This window comes from Balaenoptera musculus, chromosome 15 (assembly GCF_009873245.2).
Source record: "Balaenoptera musculus isolate JJ_BM4_2016_0621 chromosome 15, mBalMus1.pri.v3, whole genome shotgun sequence".
NCBI classification, from domain to species: Eukaryota; Metazoa; Chordata; class Mammalia; order Artiodactyla; family Balaenopteridae; genus Balaenoptera; species Balaenoptera musculus.
This window is the reverse complement of record NC_045799.1, coordinates 48,634,246-48,654,297: the sequence shown is the minus strand read 5'-3', so window position 1 is coordinate 48,654,297 and position 20,052 is coordinate 48,634,246. Positions and strand designations below refer to the sequence as shown.

Here is a 20,052-nt window from a genome sequence, read left to right as displayed (position 1 = left end):
TCTATATTTGTTCTATATCCTATCATCAGTGAGTTGAGTTTCTAAGACTAAGAAACAGTTTTCCCTTAACACTGAAACCTTTATTTTAGAATGAAGCTAGACTAACACAACACTGTAAATCAACCACACTCCAATAAAAATTAAAAATAAACAAATAAAATAGAATGAAGCTAGACCCCTATCTTACCATTCACAAAAATGAACTCTAAATGGATTAAAGATTTAAATAATTTAATACTGAAACAAAAACTCCAAGAAGAAAACAGGAAAAAATCTCCCTGACATGGGCGTTGGCAATGATTTTTTTGGACATGACACCTAAAGCACAAGCAACGAAATCAAAAATTAACAAGTGAGACTACATCAAACTCAAAAAAAGCTGTGCACAGAAACCATCAACGAAGTGAAAAGACAACCTATGGGATAGGAAACCTTAATTTTAATAATTTTCTCCCAAGGACTGTTGACACCTTGAGGCCATGTATCTTCAACATAAAATTCATGTTTTAGCATGATTGCTGTGGTGAATAGTGTTTGTTCCTTTCAAGTTGGAAATGACACTTAGGACAGAAGATTGAATGTTCTCAACAAACTTTTTGATAATTCACCAACTTTTATCTCATTGATCTTTTTTTTCAATAAATTTATTTATTTTATTTATTTATTATTTTTGGCTGCGTTGGGTCTTCGTTGCTGCACGTGGGTTTCTCTTGTTGCGGAGCACGGGCTCTAGGCACATGGGCTTCAGTAGTTGTGGCACGCAGGCTCAGTAGTTGTGGCTCTTGGGCTTTAGAGCGCAGGCTCAGTAGTTGTGGTGCACGGGCTTAGTTGCTCCGCAGCATGTGGGATCTTCCCGGACCAGGGCTCAAACCCATGTCCCCTGCATTGGCAGGTGGATTCTTAACCACTGCGCCACCAGGGAAGCCCATATCTCATTGATCTTGTTTGGATCAACCAAATAGGTATGAGTAAGTGTTTGTGCTCTTCATAAGATAGTGCTGTGATGTCTGGAACTGACTTAAATACTTCAACAATTCAGCGAGATGTTACAGGTCCAAGTTCCTTGCCCCCTCTGCCATGCCCACCTGCCAATACCTGAGGGCTTGCTAAGTGAATTTTTACTGACTACCTAATGACTTGTTAAAAAGCATGATGAATGTTAGCAATGGGCTCTCACTGACAGAGGTAGAAATGTGGTTTGCTAAAATATTTAAGATACTCCCTACCACTGCGTGAACAGAGTTAAGACAGTCAAGGTATGTGGACAGGCCAAGATATTTTGAGACACGTGCCATCCTGGTATTAATAGCGTTTAGGTTCCAGGGAGGCATTAGGCCTGCACTCTTAGGAAAGGCACTTGATTCCTTATAATCGTTCTTGTAAAAGACCGCTGGTGTAGGGAGATATGATTGTCTGATGCTGAAAGCAAGGATACCAGAATCCTGACCCTATTGTATCACCTGCCTTGAATGAGCTTTTCATGCAAAGTGTTGCCTTAGCACCTAAAACAGCAGACATCTGGGACTGCATGGAGCTTGGAGAAGAGGCTGTATGAACCTTAGGGGACTGCATCAGAATAAAGGCTTATTTAATAAATATCCATTCACGTGAATTTGGTCTGAAACTTCAACCAGATTGTCAGGGATCAGCTAACCCTCACCCAACTCAAACCTCAAAATACGTACTCAAAATGGGTAAACTATTTTACCTACCCAAGAGAACTTCAGAGTTTATCTTAAAGAACTTAAGAGTTGTGCTAGATCAGATTGGTCAATTTGCAATAGTTAGCAATGTACCTTCACACATGCCTTTTGTGTAGGTTTATGCAAGCAAAAATTAAGTAAGTTGGGACTTCCCTGGTGGTGCAGTGGTTAAAAATCCACCTGACAATGCAGGGGACACAGGTTCGATCCCTGGTCTGGGAAGATCCCATATGCTGCAGAGCAACTAAGCCCGCGAGCCACAACTACTGAGCCCACGTGCCACAACTACTGAAGCCCACGCACCTAGAGCCCACGCTCCACAACAAGAGAAGCCACTGCAATGAGAAGCCCGCGCACTACAATGAAGAGTAGCCCCTGCTCGCCGCAACTAGAGAAAGCCCGCGCGCAGCAACAAAGACCCAATGCAGCCAAAAAAATAATAATAATAAAAAAAATTTTTTTTAATTAAATGTTATTCTAATACAGGGTTGTCTAACCCTCAGGCATAATTTTAAATTTCTTAGTAGCCCCATCAAATAAAAGAAACAGGTGAAATTAATTTTAACAATATATTTTATTTCACCCAATATACCCAAAATCTTATCATTTTATCATGTCATCAACATTTTAAAAGCTATTGATGAGATATTTCCCTTTTTTCCAGGCTAGGTCTTTGAAACCTGGTGTGTATTTCACACTCACAACACATCACATCGATTTGAACTCTCTGCATTTTGACCCCTCCCCAGTCTCACATGGCTAGTGGCCCCTGCGCTGGACACGGAAGGTCTAGAGGACTGATTTTAGACACGTGGACCATCTTGTCTCCCTCAGTGTCTCCTGCTCTAGGGTGAATCCCACAGCCCTTTCAGCCTCTAATTTCCGGTTACCAAATCCTTTCCCCTGAAGACTCTGAAATCCCTTCATGGATACCAAGGATGCCAACACTGGGCAAACAGGTGGGGAGGGCAGAAGGGAAGGACCCCAAGACCCAGAGCCGGTTCCTCACCCGCAGCCCCTGGACTCTCCTGCACGCTTTCCCCGAGGTGTCGCCCACTTCTCAGCCCTGGAGCTGGGCCTCCGCTGTCCAGGATCCGCTGCCCAGCATGTGCGAAAATCACACCGTTTAAGGGACCCACCCATGGTCTGAAGTATTATTTTTAAATCAGAAGTAAAAGAATGAACCAAATTATTGAAAGGGATGCATGTCTCCAGGTACAGGGCTCTGAACTAAAATAATGTGAAATCCGTCTTTGGGTGTTTTAGCTTCTGGGCTCATTCTTTTGATAAATGAGTTAACCAGTCGCTGACTTTTGATACGCTCTGCCTTCAGGAGTTTACCATCCTGGGGGCTTAATGATGGGTCCTCAAATCCTGTGTCACAGGGATGGTCACACAGAGTACAATGAAAACACAACAGTATTGTCCTTGTTTCAAGACCTGTGCTGCCCGACCGCCCCCCCCCCCGCCCCCCGCAGCCCCCGGGAGAGCAGAGCATTACTGATGCTCTTGTGCAAATGCCCCAGGGAAGGTGGGAGGCCCCTTGGAGGTCCTGGTGAATGGCTTTCTGAGTTACTCAGGACTGTCACATAAGCCTGGGGAAGCCCCTTCATGAGAGACATGGTGAAGGAAAGAAAGCCTGGGTGTCTTTCCAGCAGTGGGCAAGGGCTGAGGAACCAGATAGATCCTGGGTAATTTACAGGCCTTGGGAAGGACAGAAACCAGGGCAGTCCCAGCAATCTAAGCAGCTGGGGTCCACGGCACTGCCCTTGGGATGACCCAGCTCCAGAGGCATTCATCTCTGCCCCCAGGAGGCACATCTCTGAGAGAGAGCTGCGATTGGCCCACATGGTCACATGACTGTCGTCTTGCCGACAATCCTCCTAGGACCACACTGACGGGAAGGAAAATCAGCTCCAACCCCCTTGAGGCACGGTGGTTCCTTGTGAAAGTGATTCTCAGCTCTGGGGATGGGACACTGCTGAGTGGGTGTGGCTAAATCCGGGGCAGAGGCGAGGCAGTGCTGGGTGGAGACCTGAGTTTCACCTTCACCTTCGGGATGCTTTCCTACTCGCCCCACCCTCGGCCCCTCAAGACTGCTGAGGATGGAATGGGGCAGGGAATTCTCAAACATCTTAATTTTTACCAAAAATTCATCCACAATTGATACACAATTACCGGAGCTGAAAAACTGAAAATGAGCTTTCAAGGACCTTTTGCGTCATTACTTATAAAGGGATCGAACACTCAAGATTTTAGAAATAGAAGGGACCCTGGGACTTCCCTGGTTGCGCAGTGGTTAAGACTCCGTGCTCCCAATGCAGGAGGCCCGGGTTCAATCCATGGTCGGGGAACTAGATCCCACATGCATGCCGCAACTAACAGTTCACATGCCACAACTAAGGAGCCCTCGAGCCGCAACTAAGACCCGGTGCAACCAAATTAATTAATTAAAAAAAAAAAAAATAGAAGGGACCCTAAAGGTCATTGGTCCTCAAACTTTTTAAAGCCACATGTGTCATCCTTCAAACAAAATATCCCAGGGAAGCCAACATACAGAAGGAAAGCAGAGATGTGCTTCTTGAAGGACATGACGGGGGGACAGGAACCCCGATCGGCTGGCAACCCTCCTCCCTCAGAGGCTCTTCAGCAAATCCATGGAACCCGAGGACTCTGACAAACGCAGCTCAGAAACTGGAGTCTCACCTCACGGATGGGGAGATATCGCACCAGTGGGCCGTTCAGCTAGTGAACAGAGGTTAACTGGAGATAATGGGAATGCGATCTTCCCTCTACTAGCCAGGAGTTGAGGGCTGAGTGCTGACCCTGTCCTGCAAGGTGCTTGCTGTCCGTCCCCCACCTCCCTCTCCGGGTCAAGCCAAACAACCACTCTTAGGTCCCATCCGCCAACCTTTAAAAGAGTGATAGTAACAGGCCAGCCCACATCCGTCCTTAAAAGAGAGAGTAACCAGATGCTCTGCAAGCACATTCTCTTGGTTTGAAGACAATCATCTGATAAATTGCCCGGGAAAACTCCCAAAGGTGAGTAGCTGCCGCTGGAATGTGCAGTTGCTGATACGGGGAGAAGAATTCGTTTGGAAGTGTTTTCTTTTGTTTGCACTAGAACTCAGAAATGTGTAGACGCTTGTGTTTTTATTATGCTTTTGGATGCTGTCAGCTGCATTTTCAAAAGCTCCACCAGCCGAAGCGTCTAGATTTTTCCAAATCGAGACTCTGGGCCAATATTCTAATTTTAGAAAACACTCCAGCCCTGATACTGTGTATGTTTTCATCTAGGCCAGTGGTTCTCAAAGTGTGGTCCCTGGACCACACCATCTGGAAATGATTAAAAACGTAAAAATTCTGGTGGATCCCAGACCTACCGGATCAGAATTTCTGGGGTAGAGGCCCAGGAATCTGTGTTTTAACACGCCCTCCAGGTGACGCTGATGCACAGGAAGTTCCAGAACCGCTGGCCTAGACGATTTTTGAGAAAGTAAGTGAAGAAATAACTAGAGTCCTATATACCCTTGAAAAATCAGCCTTGCCAACCCAGTCACAGAGATGCTGGAAATCCATTAAAAACCCAACTGTCTGTATCCACACGCAGCCCCAAATCCAGCCTAACTAAAAAAATAAACAAAAACAAAAAAAAACCAACTGCTAAAGAATGGGTATTCAAATTCATTAAGATTTCTAGTTAATTAGGGTTTGATTTAAAAAAACACCTACTTCAATCCTGGACGTCAAAAACCTTTCCAAGGGCTTCCCTCATGGCGCAGTGGTTGAGAATCTGCCTGCCAATGCAGGGGACACGGGTTCGAGCCCTGGTGTGGGAAGGTCCCATATGCCGCGGAGCAAAGGCCCGTGAGCCACAACTACTGAGCCTGCGCGTCTGGAGCTTGTGCTCCGCAACAAGAGAGGCCGTGACAGTGAGAGGCCCGCGCACCGTGATGAAGAGTGGCCCCCGCTCGCCGCAACTAGAGAAAGCCCTCGCACAGAAACGAAGACCCTGGCCGTTAAAAATACAGACACTCTGTTCTGGAGGTTTAATTACATGGGCAGTATACATAGATGGCAGCTTTATGAACATGGTGGCAACCAGTCCTGTCCATACATTGTGATGTTTTCCAAGCCAGATTCAAAGACTGGGTCAGAGATTCCTAGTGTACCCCATTTCACACGGCCACACCCAGGGATCAATCCCTTCCAAAGGGACCAAAGGAAATGGACATTAGGCTGCATTGACAGTAAAAACCCAGTTGATGTGATGTCTGTAGATATTCAAAGCTTTGTCAACTAAAATCAATGATATGACCGACAGCCAACAAGATGTGAATTCTACTGTACCATTTCGCCTCCTTCTTCTCCAGTGACCGTCTCAGTGGACAGAGAATCTGAAGATCCAGCTGGCTGACCCTTGAGGGGCTGTCTTAATGTGAGTTTTCAGAAGCAGACCCCGAGGCAAGGACTGGGAAGGGGTCCCTTATTTGAGAGGTAATCCCAGGAGCACTGGAAGGGGTGGTGTAGTGACACAGGGAAAAGAACAAAGCCAATAAAGGTGTGGAATGAGCGGGTTCCCACTGTGGGCAATGGGCTCAGTCCTGCTGGGGACCCCCCAGGAGACTGGGAAACTCACCTCTGAACTGTCGGGACGAGGGGTGGGCCAGCCAGGGACTCAGCCACCCCCTCCTGTCCCCCAGTGGCTGAGGGTCGCCCCTGGGGTGCTAATGCCCACACTTCTGGACCGTGCCCCCTGCGACTGCAGACGTTCCCAAGCCAGACGGATGCAGGAAGCTGCCAGCAGGCCCAGCATCTCTATGTGACATTGAGGGTGGCCTGGGGGGATGGACAGGGCACCAACATCTAGTGGGAAGTGGCCGTCTTCACCCAGAGACTCCGGCTCTGTGTCTGTCTCCTGAGAGACAGCGGTTCCCTGACCGTCCTTGGGAGGGAAAAAACGAGCCATGGACCCAGAGCACCTCGCTCTTGCCCACACCTGCCGCGGGTGGGCTGTGGGTCTCTGAAGTCGTTTAGCCTCAGCAAGGGTGAGTTCCCCCCCGACAGAGCGGCGATCGGACCGTGTTATCTGAGGGTAAAATAAACAAAATCCAAAAGGCTGTTCCGAGGCTCCCGTGAGCTAGTAGTGCAGGGACCTCCGGATTCACTGTATTTGCATCCTGTGTCTGTGATTTCCGCTACATCCAAAATCTTCTACTGTTACTCACCCCGTATTTTTTTCAAATTGATTCATGTTTATTGACATGCATTTAAAAAGAAACTTTTATTTTTAATGTCACCTGCTCTAGAGAAAAGGTAGCCATAAAAATAAATTCACAGCTATGAAAAAACTGTCCCTCTGTGCACTCCCACTCCTCCAGGGGTACGCGGCCACTTCCCGAGAAAACTAAGCTGGCGTCCATCACATCACGTGACCTGTAATAACAACTGTAACAGGCAGGTCACGTGCATTACTATGTCATTTATCTCTCACCAGGCATGCAGACGGACACCTGCTCCTCTGGTGGTGGGAACTAGCATTGCTCCCAGTTTCCAGACGAAGAAGCTGAGTCTCAGAGAGATGAAGCCTCACAGATACTGAGCGACAGCGTGAAGGGTCCTGCTAGCAGGCTGCCCTCCTGTTCTGGATGGCACAGTCCTTGTGGGGAGAAGTGTCTTTCCCTGGACCCGGGATCAGCCACGCCGATACCTGTGCTGCCCCCGCCCGCCCGCATGCTTGGTCCCATCTTTCCCCAGAACCTTCGTAACGTTCTCACGGGACTCATACCCCCATCGTCCACACGCTACATCACAGTATGACGCGGGGAAATGGTGGGATGTCTTTCCCTTATTTTTCGTTTTCTTTCTACTGTCTTATCTTTCTACTGGGAATAGGCATTGCTTTTGTAATAAGAGAGGAAAAAAAAAAAAAAACCAGAAGATTTGAGCTTGTTTTTAAATCCAGTGTCACTTGCCACCAAAGGTAAAAAAGAAGGACTAAGTTCTTTCTGTCTCTTCTTCAAGGAATGCCCAGGATGGCACCATGTGAGCAACAACCTTAGGGCCCAGTCCAGAGAGAGCCCTGCTTGCAGGGAGGGCAAATAGTCACAAAGCAAAACGAGGTGGTGCTGCGGAGGGGCTGAACTGGCACCTAAAGGTGAAGGGTGTCAGGTGCCCCTGTTCCTGAAGGCCTCGGCCGATAGACAAGACAGCGGCCCCACCTGACAGCCTGGAATCGCCACCAAAAACACAAATGGGGGTGAGCCACAAGTGTCAGCTGAAAGCTGGGTGAGGTCAAATGCTAATAAGGCCCCAATCCTCAGACTTCCAGCAGGCCTTGGGTCCTTGCAACCCAGCTCAGCACACGGCCAGTCATGAGCTGTGGGCTTAGGGCTCCCCTGCAGGACCCCCTCCCTGCCATCTCTGTGCTCACCTCTGTGTGCCCGTCTGTTCCACTGGCCTGAGACAGTCCAGCTTCTAACAATCGACCTGCGTAATTACTGACAGCATCTCCTTCACACAGTGTCCCGAGTTGGACAAGACGTTAGATGCTCACAGAAATATCATACAGTCAGTAACATACACAAAGCAAAATTCAGTGTCCCTAGAGTGTAGTTCTGACTTTCCCACCGACTAGCGGAATAATCCTAGACAACAGACGTTGGACGAAGCCAGGAAATTAGTGGCAAACATTCCGAGCTAACCCTGAGCTAACCCTGACCGTCTGAAGTTGCCTGGGGTTCCATGTGGAGAAGAATCTTATTTTTTTTTCATTTATTTTATTGAAATATAGTTCATTTACAATGTTGTGTTAATTTCTGCTGTACAGCAAAGTGATTCGGTTATACACATATATACATTCTTTTTCACACTCTTCCATGGTTTATCACAGGATATTGAATACAGTTCCCTGTGCTCTACAGTAGGACCTTGTTGTTTATCCATCCTATATATACTAGTTTGCATCTGCTAACCCCAAACTCCCAATCCATCCCTCCACCACCACCCCCCTCCCCCTTGGCAACCACAAGTCAGTTCTCTATGTCTGTGAGTCCGTTTCTGTTTCATAGATAGGTTCATTTGTGTCATATTTTAGATTCCACATATAAGCAATATCATACGATATTTGTCTTTCTCTTTCTGACTTACTTCACTGAGTATGATAATCTCTAGGTCCATCTGTGTTGCTGCAAATGGCATTATTTCATTCTTTTTTATAGCTGAGTAGTATTCTGTTGTATATAAATACCCCATCTTCTTTATCCATTCATCTATCGATGGATACTTAGGTTGTTTCCATGTCTTGGTTATTGTAAATAGTGCTGCTATGAACAATGGGGTGCATGTATCTTTTTGAATAAGAGTTTTGTCCGGATGTATGCCCAGGAGTGGGATTGCTGGATCATATGGCAACCAGGTGGAGAAGAATCTTAAGGCCACATTTGGGCGCAGCAGGGAAGGGTGATGGATTTTATCAGCAATGAGGTTAGGGGTAGGGAATGGGGAAGGGGGAAGGCAGCCAGGTACACTGAACAAGCAACCCTTCAAATAACCAGTTCCCATAGGTCCTTCCCCTCTGACATCTGAGCTCTGAAATAATCAGAAAAGGATAATGCTTATAGCTCTTTGCCATCCCTGGTTTTGTCCAACCTCTGTGGTCCACAGTTATTCTGCTATCTGGTAGTCAAGTTCTCCTGGCTACAGCAGAAAATCCAATCAGTTAGGATGGTGATGGAGGATCCAAAGAAGGAAACTGCCCCTGCGAAGAACAACTCCACCCAACCTCTGCAGGAGGGTCTCCAGCAAGAAGCTAAGAATCCTGGTCCCTCGCACATGGCGACTGTTCATGCTTCAAGAGTGAGGAGCTTGAGGGTAAAAGGAAATTTTGTCCTCTATTCTCTTGAGACTTTCCCTGGGGAGGAGTAATCTCAAGACTCTTAGCCAACAGGATAAGGTAGCATTGCATCCAAATAACCACTGCCCAGAGCAAGTTCCCTCCTAAGTTTGGTGCAAACAACAGCCAGTCTCTGTAACGCTGGCCCATTTTGATAGCCAAGCAAACCAATGAGCTTAACCATCTAGGGATTTCTCACGAGCTCATTTAGCTTGTGGTATAGGAGTGTGTGTGGGTGTGTGAATTCACTCACAAAGATTTAGTTGAAATTACAAAGTCAAGAAGGAGAGTGACACACAGACATAGAGAACAGACTTGTGGTTGCCAAGGGGGAGGGTGGTGGGGGAGAGATGGATTGGGAATTTGGGGTTAGCAGATGCAAACTAGTGTATATAGGATGGATAAACAACAAGGTCCTACTGTAGAGCGCAGGGAACTATATTCAATATCCTGTGATAAACCATAATGGAAAAGAATATGAAAAAGAATGTATATATGTGCATAACTGAATCACTTTGCTGTACAGCAGAAATTAACACAACATTGTAAATCAACTATACCTCATTAAAATAAATTTTTTAAGAAAGAAGGAGAATGACAGCAAAAGAAATAGGGGAATCCTGAAAGAACACAAAGAGGCAGTGTGTGAAACAATCATTCAGCCATTTAGCTCAACCTTGTCGTGAATCTATTCAAACCCAAGGACGGGCTCAGCTCACCTTGTTTAGCCGTTTGAGCATTTCTTTCAGCAGCAGCTGACACTCACACTCATTTTCATACCTGCAGATGGGACACAGAAGGGAGAGTTGGGCAGCTTCCGTGATCCGGTACGTGTGGTCACACAATCAGCACTCAATTAACCTGAGGCCTACCCCCTCTCATTAAGGGAAGCAGCAGCTGATGCTGCATTTCGGAGCCACTCCTTCCCAACCTTGTCCACATCACGGCACACGTAGGAAGTGCCGCCAGTGGCACCATAGATGGAGCAGGAGTCTCCCAGCCCGGAGTCCCAGCCCCAACCCCCCAGCGCCCCCTCCCAGCCACCCAAAGATGCAGGAATCAGATCCCAGCACACCTGTACCCCAAGTGCAGCGGCAGCACAGAGACTGGGAGGCTGTACTAACGATCTATTACATCAAACACCACTAACCTGACCTGGTCCGGATACCCTATCCTATTGTATTTATCATCATGTGTCAGCTTTTCTGGATTACGCCATTTAATCCTCACAAAACCCTGGAATACAGCAGCTCCTGTTACCCCGTCGTGAAAGATGAGGAAACCGAGGTTGAGAAACTGGCCCGAGGCCTCCGCAGGTGCTCCTGGCACTTCACCTGCATCTGTGAGGCCTTGCCCTGCACACCAAGGGCCTCCTGTGGGGTGGCAGGCAGGGCAGGCTGGACGGGTCAGAGAGTCAGTGCCCCTGGGAGCAGCCTGCAAGCTCTGACGGGGCGAGTGGGTACGTACACACCCCGGCTCCCTGGCCCTCAGCTGGGACCACTGAGGTGTGCTCTCCACCCCGCAGGTGGCCTCCAGTGGCCGTGCAGGTAACTTGCCAGATGATGCACTCAGTGTTGGCTCCTTCCCTTCCTGCCTAACCTCCTTACTCCCCAACTGGTGCTCCCTGATGCCACCTCCCAAATAAGCGACTTGCTCAAGCTCGGCTTCAAGGACTCCAAACTAAGAGAGGGGTGCAGGACTCAGATGTGAGTCTGACACAAAACTGTGTCCTGACAGCCACACCATGCTGCCTGGGTAGAGCAGGGACACCCTCAAAGTTAAACATACACAAGATTAATAAAGCAGCAGATACTAGGAGCAGGTGTATTTTTTTCTCCTAGTCGACTTCTTCCCTGGACTTCTAAAAAATGGGAAGGATCAAGGAAGCAGAGAGACCCCAGAAATCATTCTGGTCAGAACGAGTTTCCTTCTAGGGGGAATTTCACCCCCTGAAGAAAAAGAGAAAGCCCCTTCCCAAATGACCCCTGACCTCTTTCCCTGCAAGCTGCCCTCAATATCCATTCGAATAGGACTTAGAGCCCGTCATGTTTGGTGGCCACAGGGCTGCCTAGAAGGGAGACTGCATTTCCCAGCCTTCCTTGCAGCTCAGTGTGGCCCTGACCAATGGGATGTAAGCATGTCTGTGGCCCCTTCCAGGTATCTGCGGTAAGAGATGGTGTAGGTGTGTCCTTCTGCATCCCTTCCTCCTGCACCTGAAACATGGATGCCGCCTTCTTGAAGACCACACAGAGCCTTCTGCGCCTTGAATACTGTAGGGTGCCATACTAAACTGTTAGTCCAGACCTTACACAAAAAAGAAACACACTTCTGTTTGGATAAGCCAATGTCAATTTGGAGTTTACTTGTTGAAACTAATCCTAATTAGCACTCAGCCCAACCCACAAAGCATCGCTTTCTGTGTCCCTGTAGACCCATGCCACGGGTTCAAGTCAAGGACTTTATACCGTGACAGGTGCTGGGAAACCATGCCTCAGAATTAAAAGTCTTGACCTCAGGGAAGAACATGAGGTATAGGAACGCTGTACTAAGTGTTCCCAGTTCTAGAGCCACCTAAGCAGCTCAGCTATAACCAGTAAGCAAAATATATTTGCATCAGTTTACTTTTCACACCAGGATGTCACATTTAACAGTTTCTTTTCTGTGTGGCTCTAATGGAGCCAGAAATGATGTTTTTTAATGGTTAATTAGCTTTAAGAATAAAACTGTTAACAAAATCTAATTTTCTCATTGCTTTTTCCTGCTAGAAACATCCAAGAATTTCTGTAGCTTAAAAACATATTTAATAAACAACATATTAATGTGATTTTCATGCTGTAGACAAGCCTAGATATTTTATTACAGACAAGTGATTTCATTATAAAGAATCCATTGTAAGAATTCATGATATATTCATATATTCATAGAAGTGAATATAAAAGTGAATTCATAAAGTGGAAAAACCCACTTTGGCTTCAATTACCTGATTGTTTTACAGGATTATTTTTGGTTTTCAGCAATTTGGATAATTGACTCTATTCATCATTGTATTTTGGTAGTTTTGTTTTTATTTGTATTTAGTTTTTATTTTATTTAGCCTTTGTTTGATGTGCTGAAGACCTGATTTTGAAATTATTCAACTATCCAGGTAAAGAACATGCCTAACAAGGCTGCATATACCTTCCTATTTCTGCATTAATTTCACCTGGTTCTGGCTAATCATCACCTCACCTCTGGAATTAAACCAAACTCGGTGCGTGTACCCATGCATGTAGGTGGGTATGATTTTTATAATGATTTTCAAATCCCACTACCCAAGTTAAAACATCAAAACTTCTCCAAGGGGGCAATGGGAGGGAATAAATTAACGAGAATTATCAAATAAATCACAGAGTCTGAAGGGTCGGCTCCACGATGGACATACTCAGAACATACAACTCAGAACCAGGTGAAATCAGGAAGACTCAACATGGCCACTCCTCCAACGAGGGCTCCTGGGAGTCATGCTTGCCCAGCCAAATCACAGCTGACTGTGGTCCAAGGACCAGGTAAAGGCCATTTGGGGATCTGAGGTATTCTGATGACCCATGGAACTGCCCTGGGTGTCAACCAGCATCCACTTCTATTTTCTTTAGGGAACATGAGCTTACTATGAATGAAGTCCTACCTTTGGGCCTCACTCCACAGGAGTCCAAGAACAGCTTCTCTCTAAGACACAGTGTCTAGGGTATGGGCCTAGGGTGAAAAACCCAAGTTCAAGTCTTGCCACCCACAGGCCCTCTGCAAGCCTCAGTTTTCCCTTGAAGGGCCACAGGGATTTTTCAGGTGCCTTCTTCCAGCTGCAAACCTACTTCTGTGGATTAAAACCAGAAACAGGGACTTCCCTGGCGGTCCAGTGGTTAGGACTCCATGCTTCCACTGCAGGGGGCACGGGTTCGATCCCTGGTCGGGGAAATAAATCCCACATGTGCAATTTGGCCAAAAACAAAACAAAACAAAAACAAAAACCAGAAACAGAAGGACTGATGGGAATGGAATCGATGCTTATGATCTGATAAATATGCTCAGTACCCAATGCTGAATACCCTGCCCACGACTGGGGTTGAGAATGTGGAACTCAAACACAAAGCATGTTTGAAGAAAACCCTCTTTCTATCCTAAACCAGAGGTTCTCAAACCTGGCTGTTCACTGCAATCACCAGTGGAGCTCATTAAATATAAAAAACCTGGGCCCCACTTGAGGTCCAGGATGGGGCCTGCACATCTGTACTTTTAAATTAATTTATATAATTTTTAAACAGATAAATCTCTTACATGGTTAGAGAATTTTTTAAATGACAGAAAAAGGTAAAAGTCTCCCTCTCACCTCTGCTCCTACTTCCTTATCCCCATAGGTAACCAGTGTTATTAGGTTTTTGTGTGTGTGCTTGTGCCTTCTTTTTTCTTATGCAAGCAAAAAATCTCTACTCTGACCCCCGTCTTTTTAAAATAGATGATAATAACACACTATTTTTTTTTTCACAATTGCACAGTATTCCATTGCATGAATGAAGCACAATTTTATAACCTGATTCCTATTAACAGGCCTTCAGGTTGGTCCCAGGCCTTTGCTGTTGCAGATCACACTGCAGTGAATATCTTGGTGGACATGCCCTTTGACACGTCCTGGAGTGAGTATCAGAGGGTAAATTCCCTGAAGTGCCCAGCTGAATCAAAGCGCACACCCATTTATCACCTGGAAAGATGCTGACAAATTGCTGAGCATCTTTTTTCTTTGAATAGCTTTTTGAGTGATCTTAACACATTATTCAGTCTGTCAAAAGGGGGGACATTGCCCAGGAGCAGGACCTCTGAAACTTCAAGGTCGTTAACTTAAACGACGAATCACCTAGGGGTCTTTTTCAGAGTCTGATTCAGGAGCTCTGGGGTGGGCCCAAGAGTCTCCATTTTTAACAAGATCCTGGGTGATGGCAATGCTGCTGGTGCACGGATCACACTCTGAGGGGCCAGACACTAGCAGGCACACGCTGAAGCAATGTCCAGGTGTCCGCTGTGATGCAGTGAAGGCCGTTAGACTTAGCACGCTCAAGACTTGAATTCCAGTCCCAGTGCAGCGATCCACCAGCTGAGGGACCCTGCCCCCAATCTCTACATTGTCTGAGCCTCAGTCTCCTCATCTGTAAACTGGGCGCAGTACCGTCTATAACAGGATGAGGCTGTGAGGATTAAATAACATCGACACGTCTCAGAAACACTGTGCCGAGCAGAAGGAGCCAGACACATAAGAATATGTCTAGAAGATTCCAGAACAGGCAATAGTAATCTATGGTGACAGAAATCAGAACGCTGGGTGCCTCTGCTTGCGGGGACTGGGGAGAGGGAACCAAAGGCTGGGAAAGGGCAGAAGGTAACTTTCTGGGGTAGAGGAATATCTTGCTTGTTTTCGTAGTTACATTGGTATCTATTAATACATTCGTCAAACTCATTGAGCTACGCACTTAAAATCTGTGCATTTCATTGCATGTAACTTATATCTAGACTCTAAAAGACATTAACAGCAAATTACACCATTTCATGCAAACCGTGACGTGTCACCAAAATGGAAGCTAGTCCTATCTTAGGGAGATGCAGCACGTGCGTGCCTCTGCCGAGATGAAGTCACCGGTCGCAAGGGCCCGGGAGACGGCCCTCCTACCTCCGGCGGCAGCGCTATCCCGGCCCGCGCTGCCTCGTTACTCCCACGGCTGCGCTTACTTGCTTTGGAACTCGCAGAGGGCGCGCTGCGCCTCTGCGCCCTGGCGCTCCAACCGGTTGCGCTCGGCCGCCAAATCCCGGGCGCGCTGGCGGTTGCCCTCGACGTGGCGGGCGAGGGCATCCTCAGAGCCGGCCAGCTCGTCCAGGCGCTGGAAAGCGTCCAGCTGCCTCCGCAGGACGACGTGGCGCTGCTCGAGTGCCCGGGCCCGCTGGACGTGGGCGGCCACGCGCTCGCCGAGCCCCTGCAGCTGCGCTAGGCTCGGCGCGGCCGCCCGGCCCTCCACCAGGCTGTCCGGCTCGGTGGCGCGCGACGCCTCCTCGGCGCGCTCGTACTGCTCCTTGCGGGCCTGGAAGACGTAGCTGCGCCGGTACATGACTCCTCTCCGGGCGAGCGTGCAGCCGGCTCCCGGAGGCCCCTCGTCGAGACAGCAGCGCGCTAAATAAACATCGGAGGCCCCTGGCACGCTGCTGGGACGTTCCAGAGCCGATCAGCTGTTGCTCAGCGCTGCGCCCAGCCTCGGGCAGAACAAAAGAGCGGTCGGCCTGCTTTTGTGCGGTGGATTAGCGGCCCATACAACTCTGGGGGTTGGAAGGTTACATTGGGCAATGTGGTTTTTGTTCCGTGATTGTTAAAGCCCGTTGTTTTATGAGTAAATGGAGGGTCAGGAGGACAGGAGAGGCATGCCTTTCTTTTGACTGCTTCCACTGGGAATTGTGAAGGAAGCCCAAGGGAGCTTGTTAAACTTGGACTAGTCGGAGAGCCCAAGGACCCCTGGCTTTGTCTTCTCTCTCTTTCAGTCAAGCTGTCAATGCCAGAACTGTTTAACAATACCATTTTCTTTTCTGATTACTTAAGCAATTCTTTTTCGTAATTGCAACATGACATTCAGGACCCCTCCTTTTATTAGGGGTTCTTAACCGTGGATGCAAAATCAAATGGCACCTCTGGGTAAATTGTGAGGTGTATTGCAAGTAAGTTCTTACTTATACTTGTGCCTGTTTGTAACTAATCTCTTCTTTGTACAATAACTCAGAAAAGTTGTCATTATAATATTATCCTGACTCTCATGGATTCTGAAAACCTTTCCAGAGTAGGAGATACAAGCAGAGCTCCATCAGGACATTGGCATAATAGATTCTTTGAACCAAAGAAAAAATTCTTAAAGATTTGATAAATTGGCCAATTCTCAATTACATAATATAAAGGAATTTTTGTTTTGCCACTATGTTTCATTTTAATTCGTATTATGGAAATAACAAAGCTAGGCTTTGACAAACTTAAAAGTAAATTGTGGGTGTTGAAAGAAATGAATAGCATCTGATGAGAATGCTCCTAAATATAAATATTTTGTCCTATCTCCAGTTTTAAAAATCATTATCAAAAGCCTGTTTTCATAAAAATAAGGATTAGCAGTGCCATATAATTAACTCTATGGATTGCACATAGTATACTACAAATTAAAGTCATAGTTATCAAAGATCAAGAAAATTACACAGATCTTTGTTGGTTTCTCAGAATTTATTTTTTTCTCCCAAAGGACTACGATAATTGATTCAGTCTGGAATGAATCTATGTAAGGGCCAAAGTTGTGCTGGCAGTGTGGTTATTATTCTATTTTGCTGTCTTAAGCCATTTAAAAATAGATTTTATGATCAAATCAAGGAGCATCAATGAGTATTTTCTATGATGTGGCACACATATACCATGCTGATTGCATGGTAAATTGGTTTCAGGCTTCCTAGAGAGCAAAACCAACGTAGGACAAGAATAATTTATAAAAAAATCATTCATTCCCTTTGACATCATGTATCAGTCAGCTCTTGCTACAGAACAAAATGACCCCCAAACTAAGCAGCAGACAAGAAGTCTTTATCACTCTGTCCCAGGTCTGCAGCTCAGCTGGATAGCTCTCCTGCAAGCTGCAGGTCTTCTGATCAGCTGGTGCAGCTCTGCTCCAAATATCTGTCATCCTCCTAGAGCTAGCAGTGACAGAAGGATGAGAGCAAGCCCAGGCACACAAGATCGTTCCAAGCCTCAGTCAAGAGGCAGGGAAGAGGCATGGCTCACCGAAGGCCATGGCGAGGGTGTGGTGTGGAACTCTGTCACAATGGAGTGAAGCACTGGGACCAGCAACCCAGTCTACCACTCATAGAAATCCCGTTTGAGAAAAATAATAAACTTCCAGGAACATAACAAAAGAAACAATATTATTTCCTTTTAATCCAGTGGAACAAACACTTAGAAAATATCTACTCACAAAGCATCATCTGGAAGAGTTAAATACTGAACAAGGTCAAGTCCCTACCTTTAAGGGGCAGGAGACAAAGTCCTACTCAACGAATGACGACACAAGGAAATCTGGGATAAGTTCTAAAATAGAGATGGTAATAAAACGCTGTGGTTGTATCAAGGCGGCAGCAGGGAGCGGTGCGTGGGCAGGTAGGGAAGTTGGAATCCCAGGCAGAACAGCATGAATGAGGTGTGAGCCCTGTGCTCCCCAAACGTGGTGAGGCCAAATCGAGGTGGGCATGGCAAGAACGGTCCCACAAGGGTAAGTTCGAAGGCCTCCCATTAGTGGTAGTGGATTGAACGTGGGCATGATCTCTACTCCCTCCCCCAAGCCCCACCAAAAATGGCAGCAAAGAATGTTTTTAGATTAAAACTCCACAAAAATAAGGAAGAAAAGAATACAGTGGACAAGATAATGTCAACAAATTTTCAGGAGACTGACTTAGCACAGTGGAGAAAGCTAAGAAACCTAAGTGTCTCGGGGGGATGGGAGAGGAAAACAGCTGGTTCATGCAAGAGAATCTCAGAAATCTTAGGAATTGGATGTACCAGATATGGCAAAAGATGGAGGTGAAGGGTAGCATTACCGAGTCCAAGCTCGTACTGCTCACCACATGACAGGCCAATAAATAGAGAGGAGAGTTGTTGGGGGAACGAATAGCGACTTTATTCAGAAAGCCAGCAGCCCGAGAAGATGGTGGACTCGTGTCCCAAAGAACCATCTTCCCAAGTTAGAATTCAGGCTTCTTTTATACTAAAAGGGGAGGGAGGGTGGCTGGTTGTTGCAATCCTCTTGGTGCCAGAATCCTTTGTTCTTACAGCTGTCCAGATAGGTCTGGTCACAATGCTCCTATAAAACTTCAACAAGTATTATTCTCCGTCTGCAACTTTTTATCTCTATATGAATGGAAAAGTGTTAATACCTTTAAAGGTCAGAGCCTTGAGAATGGGTTCTCCTGTGTATTTCAGGCTATAGGCAACATTCTTTTACAAAAGGTGCAGAGCCCACATGACTAAGCCCCAGCAACAGGGCACAAATGTTAGAGCTAAAGGAATAGATTCAATATGGAGTCAGGTTTGTTCTCTGTTACAGGAGAGCTGAAACACAGGAGGGTTGCCTGAGAGTCTGCATAGGAGCAGTTAGAATATCAGATCTCCTACCCAACCCTGCACAGCAAGGCAACCACCCAACCCCCATCATGACAGGAGACTGGAAGTTATTCTGCAGTGAAATTGAACAAGAGAGGTCTTGAGTTCAAGTTGCCAGGCACAGCCAAGGGTAGAATGATGGCCAGTTGAAGCCGGTGGGAAAAAGAGGCAGCTGCAGGCAGTGGGAGGTGGGCCAGCAAGTCCATCTGGTCCCAGTATGGGCACTGGTAGAAGGGGGATAATCACAGAACGAGGGTCACCATACCTCCCAGTTTATCTGAGACCATCCACGTTTACACCCTTTATCTCAGTGTAAGTGTAGGTGGCACCCACTCTCAAGAGTATCGTGGTTTGTCTGAGAAGGACACAACAAACATCTCATCCTGTCCCTGGATGCATAGCCTGAATCTAACCATATAAGGAAACATCCAGACAAACCCCAAATAAGGAACATTATTAATAAAACTAGATGGGAACAATGTTCTTTAAAATGTTAATATCATAAAAGACAAAGAGAGATGTGGAAAGATTCCAGATTAAAGATGTGACATCCAAATGCAGTACTGATCCTAGACTGGATCCTGTGCTGGAGGAGAAAAGATGCTGTAAGATCATCACTAGATCCTTTGGCAAAATCGGAAGATGGACGATAGATTACACCTGTATCAATGTTAAATTTACTTAAGTTTATGACTATGCCAGTGTTAAGTAAAATAATATCTTTATTCTTAGAAAATAGCCTCTGGGGACTTCCCTGGTGGTCCAGTGGTTAAGAATCTGCCTTCCAATGCAGGGGACTCAGGTTCGATCCCTGGTCGGGAAACTAAGATCCCACGTGCCGCAGGGCAGCTGAGCCCCGCGCGCCACAACTAATGCGCCTGTGCGCTCTGGAGCCCATGTGCCACAACTAGAGAGAAGCCCACATGCCGCAACAAAAGATCCTGTGTGCCGCAACTAAGACCTGATGCAGCCAAATAAATAAATAAATATTAAAAAAGAAAAAGAAAAGAAAATAACTTCTGAACTATTTAGGGGTAAAATGCATGATGTATGTAACTTACCCTCAAATGATTTTTTAAAATTACATGCATAAATATATACATAAACATAAACATTAAAATGTATGGAAAGAGAAAGAGAAGGAAAATGGGGCATAATAATAACAGGTGAATCTGGGTTAAAGGTATGCGGGTGTTGTTTGTACCATTCTTACATAGTTTGAGATTATTTTCAAAAACATTTGTGAAAAGTGTGATCACCTTATT

At 46.4% G+C, this 20,052-nt stretch overlaps 1 protein-coding gene across 2 annotated transcripts in view; it reads right to left on the bottom strand.

Annotated features, from left to right (window-relative positions):
- Nucleotides 1-15,722, bottom strand: part of BFSP1 (beaded filament structural protein 1) — a 37,243-nt gene extending 21,521 nt beyond the window's left edge. For both annotated transcript variants that reach the window (XM_036826471.1, XM_036826472.1), the window contains exons 1-2: nucleotides 15,349-15,722; nucleotides 10,317-10,377 (exon numbers count right to left, since the gene is read on the bottom strand). In XM_036826471.1, coding sequence (XP_036682366.1) covers nucleotides 10,317-10,377; nucleotides 15,349-15,722 — 435 coding nt within the window. The remainder of the gene's footprint in view (nucleotides 1-10,316; nucleotides 10,378-15,348) is intronic.
- Nucleotides 15,723-20,052: the final 4,330 nt, after the last annotated feature.